This window comes from Amblyomma mixtum, chromosome 4 (assembly GCF_055824585.1).
Source record: "Amblyomma mixtum isolate Tamu chromosome 4, ASM5582458v1, whole genome shotgun sequence".
Taxonomy (NCBI): Eukaryota; Metazoa; Arthropoda; class Arachnida; order Ixodida; family Ixodidae; genus Amblyomma; species Amblyomma mixtum.
Genome location: NC_143015.1, coordinates 74,557,627 through 74,576,504, shown reverse-complemented (window position 1 = coordinate 74,576,504; position 18,878 = coordinate 74,557,627). Strand labels below are relative to the sequence as shown.

The 18,878-nt window shown below is 42.5% G+C and overlaps 1 protein-coding gene across 1 annotated transcript; it reads right to left on the bottom strand.

Annotated features, from left to right (window-relative positions):
• Positions 1-4,545: 4,545 nt before the first annotated feature.
• On the bottom strand, positions 4,546-10,184 carry LOC149347043 (uncharacterized). Its single transcript, XM_089585486.1, has 4 exons — positions 10,057-10,184; positions 7,791-7,864; positions 7,150-7,233; positions 4,546-4,667 (listed from the first exon to the last, which is right to left on the bottom strand). Exons 1-4 carry the CDS (start codon positions 10,182-10,184, stop codon positions 4,546-4,548), a joined length of 408 nt encoding a protein of 135 aa, XP_089441612.1.
• Between the last annotated feature and the right edge of the window lie 8,694 nt (positions 10,185-18,878).

Sequence of the window (18,878 nt, the reverse complement as noted above, 5' to 3'; positions counted from 1 at the left end):
ACCTGAAATCGGCTTTGTCTAATCTTCCGAGTGGCCGTCGCATTTCAACTGTTGTCTTGATCCTCAAGTTCTTTAATTTGCCAATCAGGCAAGCGTCCTGTACTTAAGTACCCTCACAACGCTTATCCTACCATGTCAGCCATCCACTTTGTTTTTATCTAGCGTCCAAACTAATGCTTTTATGAACTGATTGTTTTTAACGAGCAGCGAACCACTGAAACGGCAAGTTAGGTATATCGATGTCATAACCTGTCAGTAGAACTTCGCGATTTCTGTACCTGGTCAACTCCAACCCTCACAGAACATCACAAAAGGAGTCTTTAAGAAAAATAAAGAGATGTTGTGTTATGATGACGGTTGTGAATTTTTATGGCGCCAGGGCATATGGGGCCAAAGCATGGCGCAAATGTTTTCGACTTCTCTAGGTGGATTCAAAGACCATTTTGCCATGCATTTCACCCCAAACAATTTGAGTACCGGACCTGGGGAGAGCTTGGGCCCAGTGTACCACCGGTGCGTACCCGGCGGCACTGGAAATCGTACCCCGCATCTCCCGGTGAAATAAAATTGCGATACCGCATTTCAGCCTGCCAGATATAACAACTAGTTTGAGCCTAAACTTCAAGAAACCCCCTTGATTAGCAGTCGCTTTAAAATCTCGACCTATAGTGTCTATATTCCGTCGTTATAGTATGCGTGTTAATTAGTTATTTTGTCTGTTTGAGGGCTTTGCCACCACGTGATCACAGTAATACAACCGATTTTTGTGCCTAGTCTAAATCAGAGTAAAAAATGTGTCCGTTGTTACATAATGTCGCGCAACAACTCATGTTTTTCTACACATCGAGTACTGCCACCAATTGTTCAAGTTTAGATTCGTATTTGTAGCCATGAGGTACTGGCAGTTGCCCATATATGGGTTGAATAAACAGTGGAGATTAAACTTTTTTCGTTTACATGCGATGGAAGCAAGTCCATATCAACAGCAATACGAGAACACTTAAGTGTGCTCTGATTATTCTGCAATTTTACACTGCGATGGTCCAATACCAACCAGGAAAACACGCCACTATTACTTTAGCCCAGTGTCCTGAAGGAGCACTCTATAATAAAATACATTTGAATTATTGGAGCTTTTTTTCTCTCTTGCATACACTGAGGCTAAGAACGTTGCGTGGTGTCATCAGAATCTTCGTGCCAAATGAAAAATTCTTAATTGGCCGCTATAACGACTTCTCAGTGCACCGCTTTTGCTTTCAGGACAATTTTTATTTACGATATATGCACTGTAAACAATTTCACACCTTTAAAGGGAACATACTGACAAACACACCCTCGCACCCGACAAAATAGGAGTTTCTGTTACTCGTGCACCCGTCCTGCACCCGTCCTGCAACCTAGCATTTTAGGGGCGGGTGCATATGGTCAAAATACCCGCCAGTGCAGGCAAGGGTGTTCCTTTAAAAAATGTAAAGCTGGCTTCACCTCAGTTAGCATGCCGGACTAATTGGGGAAGGGAAACGCAAAAAACATAAAATATAGCTCTAGCTCGTGTGTTTTACGGGACAAAATATGTTGGCGTGGTTCCTGTGACAACAACACGTGCACGTGTGAAGCAGTAACATGCGTTTTCGGCATTTTATCCACGCTTCACTGATGCATCGACGCGATTGTTAAGGCAACATTCCACATGGCGATCCCAACTTAACTAATTTTGAAGGCAGTACAAACGCTCTGACGGGGGCGATAGTATGCGCTTTTGAGGATTGCACTTTGAGGCATGGTTTACATCTTTCGCACCCGAAAACATACATGCAGCGGCGAGAAAAATATAGGTTCACTCGCAGCTGAAAAAAAAAAGAGTTACTGATTTTATTACAAATGCCAATAAAAATTGCTGGAATAATACCTATGCCACGAATGTGGGTGCTCATTGCTTGCTTTGATAATAACATGCTCCTGTACTGAATCCATATCAAGGTGAAGCAGTTACGACTGCATCGCAGTGAATAGAGAAATCATTACGTTAAAGTCTTGCGATAATACGGGGTGTCTCACGTAACTTGAACCAAGTATTTAGAAAAAGCGGTTAACCGCAGCCCGCTGAAACCAACGATACATTGTTCGCCATCATGGGGCACTCCTCAGAACGTTTTTTATTGCGCTTAAGGTTGGGGAAAATTTTCTTCCCTCAGAATAAATACCTATATAGCTGTTATTTACACAGGTGGCAACGGTATATACGTGCGGGAATTACGTTTTGAAGCACATGTGAGATGATAAACATAAACGGGTTTTCCACCCCTTTCATGCGAAATTTATTTTTAAAAAGGCAGTGCATTGTGTACGAATTCGCACAGGTTTTTTGAAACACCACCTGTTAAGCTGTTCATTGCATTACAAGGTTCTTTAGCTAGCAAATAAATAGGCGGAAAGAACGCTTACTGGCAAGATATTTACCGGTCACTCCCTTTGTGCTGCCACAAAAGGCTTTGCCTTATTATAATACTTGGATACAAGATATGAACGTGAGGTACGCAAAGAGCAATGACCGCAAAAAGGCCTCCTTCTCTCTCAATCGTGCACATGTGCACGAGGCTCTTTAACCCTGACTTTAACATCATTCAGCTGCCCAGTCGTCTTTTTTCCACGTACTCAACGCATCCCATTACGGCAATGGCAAAAAAAAAAAAATTTGCAGGCAAGGCTGTTAGCTTTCCTTCGTGAATTTCGGAATGCCTCACAATGGTCTTTGTAAGCTAGGTACTTATTACAATAGTTGTTCTTAGCAGCTGTGAGTGCGAACTACTCAGTTGAATAATGATGTTATGTTCGCGGTCATATGCTTCCTCAGAAGTATCGTTACAGCAATTGGCAGCCAGTGTTCCAGGGGTTACAGTGGCCGCAACTGGCAAAGGACAGGGTTAATCGGAAAGACATGGGAGAGGCCTTTGTCCTGCAGTGGGCGTAGTCAGGCTGATGATGATGATGATTCCAGGATAAGCTGAGTGACGCCATAGTTGTTTTCACCCTGAGCAGAGTAGCTTTTTTTTCCATTCGAATACAGCTTGCTTTCCTTTGAAGCACTATACAAATAGTCGTGCTCAAAAATTTTTCTTTCAATTCGGCACACATGAAACTTACAAAAGACATGCCACAAAAGTTATTCATCAGTGATGAGAGTGAGTTGTGTGCTGCTGAAACGCTTTACGACAAGCAAGATCTACGTATTAATTTTTGTTGGAGGAGAAGGAGAAGCATGTATTTCTAATATCAAGAAATCTGTTGTCAGAATGAAGCACTTGTGCCAAACTACAGGAAAGCTCGCGGACGGAGAAGTGATAAAACTGGCTTTGCCGCTTTTTCAGGCCAGCCGCTTCGAGTACATCGGCTCCGAGGTACACATGGGCTGTATAAAAACACTAAACTTGTTCCTGGAATCACCGCAGGCCTCAGTCCACGTGTCTGAAATGGTTCACTTTTACCTAAGAAAATTTTATTTTGTTTCTTTCAACAGAAAATAGTTTTAGTAGCCGCACAGTGCAAAGGCGAAGAATACTGCATTTACTATGGACATTTTTTCATGCAGTAAAGAGATTTCCATGACCCTCTGATTTTAATAAAGGTCAGTTTGAAGAGAGTCCGACTAGATTTAACAGCAATTACCAAAAATTGTGACGACCATTCACCTTATCAGGCTATCTTCTGGAGTACCCATCTGAGTCTTTGCGTCAGTTCCCACTGTGGGTTTCAATAGCGATACTGGCAAAGGAACACCATTGAGAAGCGCTAGGGGTAGCGTGAGAGTCGCGAACGAAGCAACACCGAAACTGGATGCGGCTTATCATATTACGCACAATTTGTATCCCGATATTCGTCTACGTAAAGCTCTGAAATATACTTATAAAGGTTTTAAGAGCGCTCGCATCAAGATAACTCACAAATTCTACTACTCCTAGTTGAATTTGCCCCGCGGTTTTGGTGTGTCACGGGACTTATAAGAATGTTTGCCAAATACTCGTTGCATCAAGAAAGCACAGCTTTCCTTACAATCCCCTGCTGGTTCAAATTTAATGTGATGTCATTTGTATTTTAATCTGCTCCAGCAACAGTTCAGAGAATCATACGCATGGTTTATGAAATGCACCACCGGCAAATCAGTGTCGTTTGCCCAGACAACTTTATTCTTTGCGCGTTAAACATCGATGAATACATTAAGGAGGTTCAGGCAGCACTTGAAGCAATCCAGTGTAATGGACGTATTCCAAATCTATTGAAGCACCACGGCATCTAAATGTTTCTTCGTGAACCAAATCAGCGCCGCTCTTGGAGCCACTGTGCAGTACGGCTATCACAATTAATACTTCATCTACTAGGAGCTGAACGAGAGTGGAAGATTCGGAAGGTTTTAACGTGCTGAAGCAATTACACCTTCAATTATCGTGGTGTGTTTAAAATTGAAGCTGTTTTTTTCCTTGAAGTGTCAGTTTTAATAACATTTCAACACTTCGATGACAGTGTCTCAAGCATCGTTCGCATGTTTATTCAACAATTGTCGTAGACCTGGTATTTTGGCGAGGCGCCGCAGATCAGGTCGTACACAAACTTGCAGCAGGAGACATCTTCGTGTATACCCTTCTTCGTCTGCCACAAGCTGCATCCTTTTCCTGCAAATAGAAAATGTGTCTATTGTTTTACTCGCTGCTCTTTTCAAAAACAACCCCCTCAAAAAAGGTGGGAAAGTTGCTGTTGGGGGACCCTGAAAATCACACTTCGAAGCCGAGAAGTCTTTTCAAAGCGGTCACAATTTTCATGAACGGACCTGTGTCTTATGCAGTAGAGGACACTACATGTGCTGTAGTAAGCAATGCACGCTGCCAAATTTTTATAGCGGTGTCTGTTTGCTGCAAGATTGGTTATTTGCTTGTACAGCTGTCTGCCTCAGTGAAAAGGTTTGAAAATATGTAGCGATTTTTAGAAAAACAGCTGCTCCGCCAACGCCATTTAGCTCTCCATTCATAGCCTAGTATATAAAAAGTGAATGCTAAAATACTATATTACGCACAGTTTATTCTTAATAAACCCCTCAAAAATTCTAGCGCAGAGCATACAGCATCCCAACATTCCCTCCATGATGTTACCTTTGTAACTGCAGCTTCTTTACATCGCTCACTCCCTTACTAAAGTCAATAAATGCTAGCAAACAATGTCCTATAATTCTTTAAACTGCCGACAAGCTACATCGGTAGTTGCGTTTTAATGTGGAAAGTAAAACCTCAAATTGTGGCGTTGAACGCCCCAAAGTGACGCGTGAGCTCCGATGGACGCCTTTGTGGACGCCTCCGGAACAATTTTGACCATCTGGTGTTTTATGCGAAGCATACTAGCCGCACAACCGAGCTCTTCCTTGCTGCGCCGCGCGCGGCCGCGTAGCTACCACTTGACCACGGTGTAAGAATAATATACAGTATTCTTGCACCGTGCACTTGACCTACATCGGCGCACCACGTGATATGACGTCACAACAGCTGTGAAAGCTGGGGCTCAACTCGTGCGCTCGCTTGCGGACGCGCAGCCTCCGCCGGCGGTATGCTTCGCATCCTAGGCTTAACCATAAGCTAAGCCAGGTCATTTTTTTACCCTGCACTTACAACGCACAGACGAAGGACGGTGTTTGCGTTCAGCCTCTATCGAAACACGGACACCGCGGCCGGGATTTAGCACGGTCCCTCAGGCTCAAAAGTCGGGTGCTTTAACGGGTGTGCTACCTCGGTGGATATTTGTGGAACGATATCCATATATACATTTCAGGCACTGCTAGGCTAGCCGCAAGGAGCAATAGCGGCCAGATGATTATCCCTCGGACTAAAGCGTGAGTCTTCAGCGATAAGAACACAGCCAATAAAGGCGACTGACTGTGTGATTAGCTACCCCTTCAATTTCTGCACATTAGCTCTAATTAAGGCAGAGTTAGCATTGAATGTCACTGGAGGATAACATACCAGTTGTTTCAGCAAACACTTTAAAGAATTTCAAAATATTTGGCCTTCACTGATAAAATTACAAAAGTTTCAGCCAACAAATAAGCAGCCTGAGCGGACGCTATAAATTTTGAAAACCATGTCATTAGCTTTGTGCAGAATTTAATATTTTTTCTTTTAATTACTTTGGCTGTTACGGAGAACGATAACATTGTATCTGAGGAGAAAGCGGCATCAGACCGTATTTAAAGAAGAAAATTCCGCTATCTAATATTTTGTACCACGAAGAAATCTTAAGCTCTTTTCTAGATAAAAATTAACCAGGTGCATATACTGCTTAGCATTGTCACTGGGAACACAATGCCTCCTCGCAACGAGTTGCAATGCTTCCGTTGCCTAATTAGAAGCGTCTCTGCTACTGTGGCGCTGGTAGTTAATTTTTGCCACTCTCGACGCGAGAAAAGTGTCGTCATTTCCAACAGTGTGGACGTCATTTTTCAGCGTGAATGTAAAACTAAGTAGTTCCCAGCGGTCATCGCGTTTATAAAACTTATTGCGCATATGATACGTTGTTTATCGGTTCTGCACACAAAAAAAAAAGCAGATGAACTTGTTCCGTGCCCCGTTTGAGAGGGCGATATTTCTTTCGTTTCAAAACTAGCTCATCGTCATTTCCAAAGCCACGAACTCGAGCCGTAACCCCGACCATCAGATTGTGTTAAAGGTGGAATTATTCCTCTACAGTGAACGTTACGTTTATGATAGTTTCTTAAATATTGCTGTTTCCTGACGTGTAATAGAGCTTGTTGCGAGAATGATTGCCTGGGTTTTTTTACTACTGAAGATGTCGAAATTTTAGAAACTATGTAGAAGAGGAAATATCGCGCAGACAGATGGCAACGCTGCCCCCAGTTCCCCAAGCATGCCCCCTTAAGTTCCTAATGTGTATGCTGCCTGTAACCCGTGCTTGACAACAGATGTCATTATGGAAATTTTTCCAACTGTCAAGCTGCTACTTGTTCTAGGACGGTGGCCATTAGTAATACTACATAGTTGATCCTGTGTTTTCAAGACCATGACAATTCGTTAGAATGGACTTTGGAAGCACTAAAAGAGACGTTAGTCACTAGCAGATGCACCCGACAAACGCAAAACAGGTTTACGTTACCATTGTCGATGTAGCTGTGTCGAAGGACTTTGCAATGGCCGCAATCTGTGTAGACTGAGGTCATGTCGAAACTGACTTCTTGATCTGAAAGACACGGAAGCAACGACAGCTCTTGTAGAAAGACACAGCTTTCTCAGAGCAGCAATACCACGGTGCATTTCTTGCTAGGAACATCCCAAATGTTTCAACCTCAACTACATTCCCAAATAACTTTCTAGCTTTAAAGACCGTTCCTCTTTGGTGCAACATTTTTAGGTGGTCTCAAGGAGGTATTATGCTCTGTGCACTTAATTCGTCGCAGATAACTTTCTTTCGATAGTCCTAGCTAGCCGTTTGACTGAACGTTCCTAATATTACAGAATTTTTGAGGGCAAGGCTCTCAAATAATCATCTTCTCTTGCACCGACTAAACATGAAACTGACATTCGTGATTTAAACGTCTGTATTTCTAAATTGCTTTTCTATTCACCCTAATGAATAATATAAAACCTTTTCATAAGTCAGAACTGCATGAAACGGCTAAACTTGACAGGCGAGAGACTGTCCTACGGTGAACTCAAGAAAGGGAGGCTTTCATCCAGACTTGCAGCATGCAGATGAGAAACGGTTGCGACGCATAATTTAAAAACGAAATGACTTACCGTCTAGAGACTGCACATGGACAATATTCTTCACCTTATATCCGGGCGAGGACGCCAAAGTAGTATTGATTAACCTGCATAAAAAATAAGTTTGTTCAGGTGCCTTAAGCTAACCGTACCAGAATGAAAATAGAAGGCTTTGAATCTGTCTACTTCCACAAAATCCCAAAAAAATGAGTAGCTTGCCCTGCAAAAATAGCACCCGATAAACGAGGCCACAGCCCCCACGGTGCACTGTCACAGAATATCCCCAATGCACACACCTCAAAGAGCACCTTTATCTCTACTGCGCCTGGATACACACGCTCCTACATGGCAGTGAGAAAAATGTTGGGGGTTGCCAGACACTTGGCTGATTTTATTGTGTACTGTTGAATTTAAAATAGGAGTTAAAGATTTAAACTACAGGATGATGAATCTAAACAGCAACATTTTAGCACAACCCTTCAAATATATATTGCCCATGAAACATCGCTGTGTTCTATTAGCTATAAATGTGAGATGTAGGCTGATGATCTCCTAAAAAGCTATCTTTTTTTACATGTTTGAAACATGATACGCTTTTTTTAATTACGAAGCTGCAATATTTTGTTTTCTTGCCAGGGATTTCGGAACACCTTGACCGATATTTTACAGAAGACATCGAGACAAGTCTGACAGGATCCCATTCGACAAAGAAATTGGCGCAATATATATTTACCTCATGTTTCTGGTATACAGCAAAGGAGCAACTAGTAACAGCTACTTCACAGGTTCCAAATTCTTCGCATTCACAAGGATGCCGACATTCTCTTTATTCACATACGCGAAAGATGCGGCAACAAGGTGACCGCTATCTCAAAAGCAGTGCCTTATTACTATGCTCAGCTCCTGAGGATTTCTTGCCTAATGCTGGCGGGGTGACGGATGTCTGTGGCCTTTCTAGTCACTGAGTTTCCCTTGTCATGTACGAGGAATACTTATCTCGGCTGACAAAGAGCCACGGTGTTCAAGGAATAGCACATATTCGCAACAAAAAACCTTATGCATTTATTGGGAAAGCTTATGTGGCATACCATCAGAAAGAATTTCGGCTTCACTAACAATATTGTCACACCTGATTCATAAAAAGTATTACAAACCAATTTATTGTACTGCTTGGGCAGAATGTTTTAAATTGAACATTAAACTGAGCAAAAATATTTGGTGGTAAGCAAATAACAAAACTTGTCATTTATGTTCAGCTGCATTACATCGCCACTTTTTTGTTTTAATTTGTGTGCAACCAAATTCAACGTAATTTATGGAACTGCTTCTTTATAACCTTACGTCTGCGTTCATACGCGAGTGAATTGTACTTAACAGGCTATGAAATAATTTCATTTTAAATCGTCACTTCTTGAAAAGCAGACAAGCAGTTAACATTTCTAGCCGTTTCCTCACTATGATAATTCCGTGAAAAGAGTTTGTAACCATTGGGGTACCCCTCAAACTAAACAAAATTTCGTATTGCAAGTCCTGCGTCTTTGACAGCGTAAAGATACTGTTAACTAATGAGGAGTTTTTGCTCAAAAATTAAATTATGGCCAAGAAAGTTCAAATTCTGCCGCACACCCTTAGGGAGACAAAAATCAGCATACAAACACAAGAAGGAAAAAAATATCGCTACGCTCAGCATTCAAAATATGAATCGAAATTCACTTACTCTACAAGTCTAGCTCATTCTTTATTTGAAGTTGTCACTTACATGGTTAAAATTAACAGTTTTTATCTTTCAAGTCTGTTCTTTTCCTTCTCGGCCCTCTGCTCTCTCTCCTTAACGCTCGACATAGCTCCAGTTTTAATAGAATTTGAATAATACTTGCCTCAATATCATTCAATCCCATCATTACTCATACTGTTCTCATTAATGTGGCTTCTCTCACTACCATTAAACAAGGTTGTGTACCACCTAGCCTTGCTGACTCTGGCGCAAGACATCGTCGACGCTTCGTGCTGCGTCGTAAATTTTTTTTTTTCTATTTTAGCAGTGTACAGTGAGGCTGAAGAAGCTTTCATGAAAGAGGAGCGTCAAGTCTAAGGCCGCCGCCTGCAAACAGACATAATAGAGATCTGTTTTGCTGCCGAATTCACGATCCAGGAGCTCTCGGCCAGTGGTGGCGGCTAGCCAGAGGATGGTCCTTTAGTGGGAGACAACAAAGATGATGCTGCCTACTCGCGTACGACACTCAAGAAAGATGAACATTCTAAATGTCGCTCAAGGTGCTGTTTTGGCTGCGGAACTTACGCTGTGTTGTCTCCACCATACTTTACTTCGATCGTGGCAGATGTTCCGTCATAACGGACTGTCTCAGTAACCACGATGCACCTGGCATCTCCTCCGTAATACGGGTCATCTTTGTAATTCCTGTACATTATGTACCACGTGTCTTCTAGAGGGAAGCACTAAATGAAGAAAGAAAAAGTAGCAAAAATGTTTTAGTATTGTTTATGTAACCTGCTAATTTAGTTTTGTTTTAATGCGAATGGATTGAGATTGAAACATTGTAGCTTCTTTGCCAGCATTAACGAGGAGCCGCGGTTGGCTTCTCAGTCATACAGCGGAGCTTAACGGCATCTCTAAAGATCGAAAGGTCAGGGCGAGGGTCTTGCTTACCTTACACAGACTTAGAGCTGAGGGGCTGCCTTAGGAGCTCCACTACACAGCTCGTCAACAAACCGGTTTGACTGCTTACTTTTCGCAAAGAAGGTACATGTTGCGTTACATTAAGTATATGTTACCTATTACTGTACAATGAAGAAAACACATGCTAAAAAGGCTTATCACGAGCGAGTTTTGCTGCCGCACCATTGTGCTACTGAAACACCGATAGGACGGTGCAGTGTAAATCGAAAAAGAATTCTCTTCAGGGAACTTGGATCTAGCGATGGAGTTGTGCTTCCATAATGTGCCTATTTTAGTCTTGGCGGTGCCTGAACTACACCATTGCGGAACTGTTTCTTTACAGCCGCTATAGCGCCGTGGTGTACTCCTCGATACAGGGATTACGTATGCGGACAATGGAGAACGATGTCAAGGCTATGCATGCTTAGGGTCGCACTGGAAAGTTTTGCAGCTCAATGCGGGCCTTCGGGAACAAGCTGCAGCAAATATCTGACCAGTCACCTTGAAAAAAAAGATGAATTAAGGGTTCTTTCTTGCTTTACAAATATGGCGTGCGAAAAAATGCCTTCGTTCACAATCCTTCAATTCGGACAATACCGCTTCGACCATTAGGACACCAGAAAAACATTCCCGATATAAAGCAATTTTAAAAAATTAAGCAACGATTTCAGAAACACAGTCTCCCTGTACAAAAACAGTAATATCCGTCAAACGAGGAGGTTGGCGCCCACTGTGGCGTAAGCTTCATCTACCACAGCACAAAAAAGTGCGCCAGTGTCCACAAAGCAAAATCACACGCTTGTATGCTAAATTTCATAACCTTTGCGCCTTTGTGTCACTAGAGTTCTAACGCACTTTATTGCGATCGACCGTCGTGAAGTCTAATCCCAAGAAAGTAATTAGAGATATTTTAAAGAAGCACTCAAAAGCATTCAAACCATAAACATCCCAAGGTGCATGTGTTAGATCCACCTCTTTAGTCTCCTAAAGATTTGTATAATAACATTACAAGGCATCAGTGAACTCAGATGACTTACGTCTTCCTCGTTTTGATAAACACCAAGATCGGGATTATTTTCGGGGAACGGTTCACTCCCTCCAAGCGCGCTGGGGAGGAGGACCGTTACGAGAGCAGCTACGCATATCAAGTGCGTCTGGGTCATCTTCCAAGCTTTGGTGCTTCCCTTCGTTGTGAGCTGCACTACTTGCTTCTATGCCTTCTTTATATAGCACCCACGGTGGCCCCTTGTGACTTCATAGCCTTACACTACTGGCCTCAATACGCTTACACGTGCTCACATCGACTGCAGTTCGTTATAACTGTTTACGTGCAGGGCTTTTTGACAATGACGCTGAGGTTGAAAATGAATTCTTCTTGCTTTATTTTTCTGGGGCATCCGTGTGCAAGTTTTATCCTCTTTTCAGCCACACGCTGTGCACACTGCTATGAGAAACAGGGAGGAGAATGGCCAAACGGTGAAGGTCAGGTGAGCTGTGTACTGTCATGGGCACATATTCTGAACGGAAGTGTCCTTCTTTTATTTCTATGAGAACATTTGCGGGTGTAAAGTTGCAGGTGGTCATATAGAGTAGGCTCAGTGAAACATATTTGAGTTTTTATGTTTTTGTAGTTTTATTCTCTACTGAAAGATGGCGTGTGCGTTTTACTGGCGCTGAGCTGTGGTAAACATTCCTATACGCAATAGTCTATCCTGCACATGAAATAAAATGAACTGCACATTCTTCGTCGGATTAAAGATCGCTAGCGATAGTCGGCAAGGCTAGCGTACATAATGTTATTCTCTTCATGAGTCGATAAATTATTATTTATATGCTAGTGAGCTCGGTGCAATGTAGTTTGCCGGGCCATTTGGTTGTGCCTTCTTTGAAAGGACTGCTAGAGTACGAGAGCTGATTTAAAGGAGACATACGCGTTGTGCTGAACATACAACTGACATTTATTTCACATCCTCTTCAGAAAATATACAGTGCGGATAACGAGAACGGATAGCACATCCTGTCACATGAATCCGGCATTTCCATCAGCTTCTCGAATTAAAAGGAAATGATGTTTTATCAAGCTGTAATGTGTAAAAAACGGCCACACGTGCCCTTTTCCCGCCCATTTTTTTTCGGTTGCACTCCAGAATTATGTCCGTGAGCTGTGCACTTGGTTTTCGAATGCTTATGGACCCTGAGTCAGGGGCTGGTACAACCCGTAATGCTGATTTAAACAGTCATGAAAATTCCCTGCTGGAACTGTATACAAGCTACGTTTGCAAACAGTTATTCTATTTTATTTCGGCTGAATTGTTTATAATTACCGTGCGGGTGACGCTAAATGATTTGTAAAAAGGTCTAATGACCGAGCGTCCCTAATTAAAGAGATATCAGTGATGAAAAATTGTGTCTTATTATTAAAATAGAAGAGTGGTTTAAAAGACCATCGAGAAGAATAAGTAATTAACAACGTTGTAATTATATAAGTGTACTGCACAGGTGCACAGAAATCAAAATGGAGCAACCCAGAAACAAGACAAGTAACATTGAGCGTGAACTTGATCTATTTATTCGTAGTGGATTTACATCTTTATATGCGCGTATGCATTAATAGGACAATCGGGAATTAGTAACAACACGAACAAGATTGACTATTCATGAGTCTGATATCTCTTCTACACACTTTCTTACTGCTGTTCCCGTCTGCAGATTATTTCAGCAGACTTAACACTCCCAAAGTCCAATTTTTTTTTTTTTGCAAGGAAATGCGATGCTTCGTGGCCTAAACGGTAATGAGAGCCCTAGAAAACTGGATGATTGGAAGGCTCAGATGAGACTGTGCAAGTGTTGTTCGAGTGTTTATTCAGCAGTTCTCGTGGACACCGTATTTAGGCGAGGCGCCGCAGATGAAGTCGTAATCGAATTTGCCGCAGGAAAAATCTCCAGCTAGAGCCTTCTGGGGCTTCCACAAAACTGCATCCATTGGCTGCAAAAAAAAAGTTGACCTGTTTTTTGTTTGGTGTGCTATGAGCATTCAGGAGAAAGGTGAAAATGCTACCGTTCAGGGGTGTTAAAACGTGGCCCCGAATTTCAGTAAATACGATGATCATATTGATGTTTTAAATTAACGAAAATATTTATGAATAAGCACAATACATTTTCTCTGCTGAAATGAGTGGTGCGCAAGTCACCAAATTGTATAGCTCAGTTGTTCTGCTAATTTTATTCCTCACGTGCGATATGACGACGCAAAAGGAATGAAAACGTTCAAAGAAACACTACTTTTCCAGAAATAAATATAAGAGTACTCTTCGTCTGCTTCCTTTACGCTTGAATTTATTGCTGTGTAGATGACAAATCAGAGAGACTTAAGTTATGAAGTGATATTTTGCATAACTAGCTTAACCATTATTTTTATCCTTGAATAGAAATTCTCTGTGGTCCAATTTTTACAACTAGAGCTTCGCTGCGTGCACGACTCCGAGATTTGCAGAGAAAAATATGCAGGTTTGAGAACATAACGATGCTCTTAGCAGAAGTGCGCGGTTTGCACGAAGGAATAGTGTCACGGTAATTCGCCCAATATTGGAAATGAATGGTATCTGTGGTCCTTTCGAGGACCAGGCTTTGCAAATACATTTCCTTATTGGGCCAATTAGGCGTACTGCTGGAGAGGCCAGATCTTTGCGGCAGTCAGTACGCGTACTTAAAACACGCATACCAGACATGGGGAACGGCTTTGCGTCTTCTGTTTGCAACGTTCCTAATATGGAGCGAAGCGCACAATCCCGATGAGGTTAGTAGTTCGTTGTCAGTATGAAAAGAGCATACAAGTTTTATGAACTGGTAGCATTTTTTAAGATAACGGCAATCTAGAAACTTAGAGGCATTGAGCACTGATTTAAGTTTGCAGTTATCAGTGCATTACCACGTTTTAATGCAAAGAATTAATGAATAAATATACCCACATCGGTATTCCTTTTTACAAAAAATAAATGCACGAGACACGCAGAGAAGAAAAATTTTTATATGCAGCATATTTTCTTTAAAGCGAAGCGCACATCGTTTTTAAGGTTAATTCACAGTTTCGAAAATAACAGCCCTTACTAGCGCAATAAATTAAAACTAAGCGGGTACATAAGCTCCGCCATAACGGTTCGACGCGATAGCGATAACGATTTCATGCCCACATGCCCGGTATTGATTATTCTATATTTTGCATTGCGGATCGCTGGAAGTCCTCGTAATACCTGGATCAACGATGCTGTGGTTAAACGATGCACCACTACCAAGGAAGGTGGCTGTTTCAAACACAGCCACTGGTCAGGCTTGTAAGACCCAGGTTGCTCTTTCGGAGCACCCTTTCGCCCCCAACCGTTTTTGTAACTTCTACCTGAGACGGTCGGCAGTTTGATCACAATTCTGCGGACAAGTTGCCACATGTCGGTTTGGGAAGGTTTAGGTAACGTCACAAGGTCACGTGACACAAGTGGTAGGTGGGCCACGTGCTTTTTCACTCGCTGCGCTGCTACCAATGTCGACAACAACACCGAGGACTGCGGATTTTCTGCAGAACGTTCTCGTTTTGATAGCTTTTTTCTGCCAATGGAAGGCTGTGCTGTAGAAATTTCCAGAGGCATTGAGCACAAACTAAAGTTGTTCTTTACAAACAGATTACCGCGTTCAAATGACAAAGTGGCTGCTTTCATTGGAACTGAGATTTTAGAGGCTGTGAAACGTAAAAAAAAAGTTAGGCAGTGTTTACCCATGGCTATACATAAATATCGAGTGATAGCGGTTTGGCAATGACCCCGAACAAATTTGGAGGTAGCCTTTGTGTCAGGCCCTCTCAATTATGGTTGGTCATCGATTGTGGTCCAAATATGCCAAGGACAAAATTAGGAACTTTAGAAAATACAGAGAATGTTAGCTAGATTCGAGTCAGTGCAAAAATATAGACTTGTGCTTCGTAGAAGACGAAGATGAGCGAACAAGTGCCGCCGGACGGAGCAGACCGAAGTTCATGAAGACGACGTTCTGCAAAGCGCAGCGCGAGAGTGTTGCGCATTTTAGAGCAAGGCTTGTTCAGATCGATGCATATGTGTGTGTCTCCCGGAATTTTGATCTGCTTGCAAAGTTTGACCAGGATGCTGGTGCGATTGTTTATGACGGGCTCCAAGATGCGACCTGGTTAAGTCGGACTTGAAGCCTCTAAGAGGGGGTGTACTTCTATCCAACAAAGAAAAAAAACTGCGGCGATAACGTAGTGCGCGCAGTGTGAACATTACTTCAATATTCCTCCATCTCACATGACCATCTTGCCCTGCCTCACATCGACCTTGCGAAAGCACTTGACCGTGTTCGCCGTTCATTTCTGTTTTCACTTCTTTAGCAAGCAAAGGTGGGGTCTACTGTATTTAAGGGGGTACAACTTTGCTACAGCAACGGTTCAACACGATTAATTACTAATGGCCAGCTCTCGAACTCTGTGCCAATCCGCTCTTCCGTGAAGCAAGGCTGCCTGATGACTCCTCTGCTTTTTGCTCTTTACCTGGAACCGCTTTGTGTTAGTGTTTTGTTACATCCGTGGGTTCCCTGTTCTGGGTAATTAAGTCAAATTACTAGCATATGTTGACGATCTTCCATTTTTCAGCACAGACAATCCCAGAACTGATGATGTATAGTCCACAATAGATCGGTTTGGCATCGTTTCTGGTGCTCAAATGAATCGCTCCGAAAGTTCTGGCCTATATGGTTTGGTTCGTGGGGCACAACTCCGCCCCTGTATGCTGGAATAGAATGGTCGTGTGTGCCTCCTAAATATGTTGGTGTTCCACTTCATGCCTTCAAATCAAGTGCGCATTACTGGAGAGAGCGGGTTTCGGCCGTTGAGCCTTATGCTCAGACTTTTGTCCCGCATCGGATTTCAATTATTGGTCGAGACCAGGCTTGCAACACCTTTCTGGCAACAAGAATTTATTACATACTCGGGATCCTTCACTGCGCCAGACATTACATATAGCGTGTACATCATGTATGTTTATTTTGGTCTTCTAAACTTTACCCATGGGGCGTGACAACGTTTTCAGGCCTGTTTGTGCAGGAGGCCTGGGCCTAGAACACCTGTATGTGAGAAAGTTGTTTGCCCGTTTTTTTCTTTTTTCGTCATTGTTCCCCTCCGATTATTAGAGTATTCTTGCAGGTTAACGTCATGACTCTACTTACGAACTTAGTAGTTTCTTCCAATTTCACTGAACGCCCCTGTTTACCAGGCTTTATGGAGGAAGTTTATGCCACCGTGCGGTTTTTGACAGTTCGGTTTTCAAATGAGTACTTATATTCTGTTTCGCGCAAAAATCTGTACAGGGATTTGATAAAGACGCTCTTCCCGCCCACACTGTATCGTTCTGTCTATTTTGGGCTCACGGGTCATGATGTTTTAAAGCGAGTGCGTAAAATGCGATTTTCTCCGTGCACGAAAATATTTTTCTACAAAATTACACACCGAAACTACCTGTCAACACGTGGCTCGATAGGAAAAACATTTTTGTTTCTTCTGTAAACTGCCGCTTGTGCAATGTGCCTGAAACAATTGAACATTGCTTTATAGACTGCAAAGACGCGATTTTGTTTTGGGATGTGCTGCAGAGGACGCTGCAGAAAGATTTTCTCCTAAATTCCTACAGTGTGCGCTACCTTGTTGTTTCCCAACCTTCATTCATTTATCATTCAGAATTTATTTAAGGCAACGAAGAGGCTGTCTTAAATGACTCGAAACGCTATTATATGATTCTTCTGATTAGTCCTTTGGAAAACGCGCATGCAAGACCGCAACGTTGAACTTCTTGTTTCGCCCAGAATTCATTTTAGCCGAATGCTGCTGCAGGTAACGGACATTCACGAAGTATTAGACTTTTTCCCGGATTGGTTTCCCCCCCTGATGCGCTCTATATCCTTGCCAGTCGTTTAGTTCTGTTATGTTTTCTATCAGGTTTGTGCCACGTAGCGGCTACCTAGGTGCTCTGTAAATAGTTTTTGTGTGTATACACACAAAAGCACACACATATGCATCCTTTCATGTACATATTTACGTAGAATAAATACCATGAAAGAAAAAAAAGATCCCCTAGTAGTCTCGCGCACCGTCCTCTGAAGCTAATATGTTCACGCCGCCACGTGTTCGGCTTCCAGTCCTAGATGTAATTATTTTTTCTGCGTATTTTTTTCTGTCTAGGCACAATTTGACCTTGGCTAGGCTGAAGGGCAAATTCAGACAGCGGACAGGTCAAGTAGTGTTAAGTGGGGCGGCATCGAGTAGAGCTATCGCTTTCAAAGAAGTATAAATGTCAAATCTGCGGTGTGAAATCTACGAACGAATTGAAATTGTGAAATTATGTTGATGCCTGCGTCTATTGAATTCTTCCATAAATAAATGACCTGTTTGCTGCGTAACGAACACCAGTGCGGCCGAAAAGAATACTGGCATCTATTATTACTGAGAACAGTAAATAACCTTCTTTGGGTTCAGTTCTCATTTAAGTGACGAAGGAGTGTTGTCGTGTCTATATTGAGGTCGGTGAAAAAGAGGTAAACGAATTATATTCCAACACACAGGTCTCACTGCAGAAATTTAGGAATTGGAAAAATAGGCCCATTTTTGCGACTAATACGCAAATGGTCTATTTAAAGCAAATAACGAAGAGAGATAACCAAGAGAGAGCGTCCAAGTCACGTGCACAACTCGTGAAAATTGAGCATCATGAATGTGGCTTGATGGGCTCTGCCAATACTATACCTTACGCCCAGTTGTTTCCAACATACACTGCTTCGATTAGGGCGGGTGTCTCAACGTAACCGCCTATCCCAGGAAAGATAATGCATTTTTTACCACCTGCGCACTATGGTTGATACTTCTAGTTTCTGTACATTTGTGTGGTGTCTCTTGGATTGGCACCAACAAATTCGAAAAATAAATTTCGCCGTGGTCAATTACATTGAAGGCGAGGAATTGAGACGGCTTTTTTCTCAAACTCTCGAAGCTATTCTGATTCTAGTCATATTGCATTTCTATTCCTAACTGCATCTTTTACTCATTCCTAGCCCGACGCCACCTTCTTCGCCCCTGCGAGTGGATGCCGGCTGATGACATGCCGCCACTCAAAACGTTCTGGCACATCTAATTTTCTTTGCGTTGGACCTGCCACTAAATTAATCAGTTGTCTTGTCTATTGTCTATTCTTGTCTTGTCTATTGCCTAATCAGTTGTCTATTGTCTTATACTTTAAAAACAATTACACTAGCAGAACGAGAAGTTGGGCATATAGAGTCGCGAAGCATTCATGGAGCAAAGAACATAGAAACCGCGACGGGCGCAACTCGCGATTTTTCGAGCTGTAACCGGCGCACGATCCGCCCCCTGTGTGACACGCTTGCTTGTTTCCTTT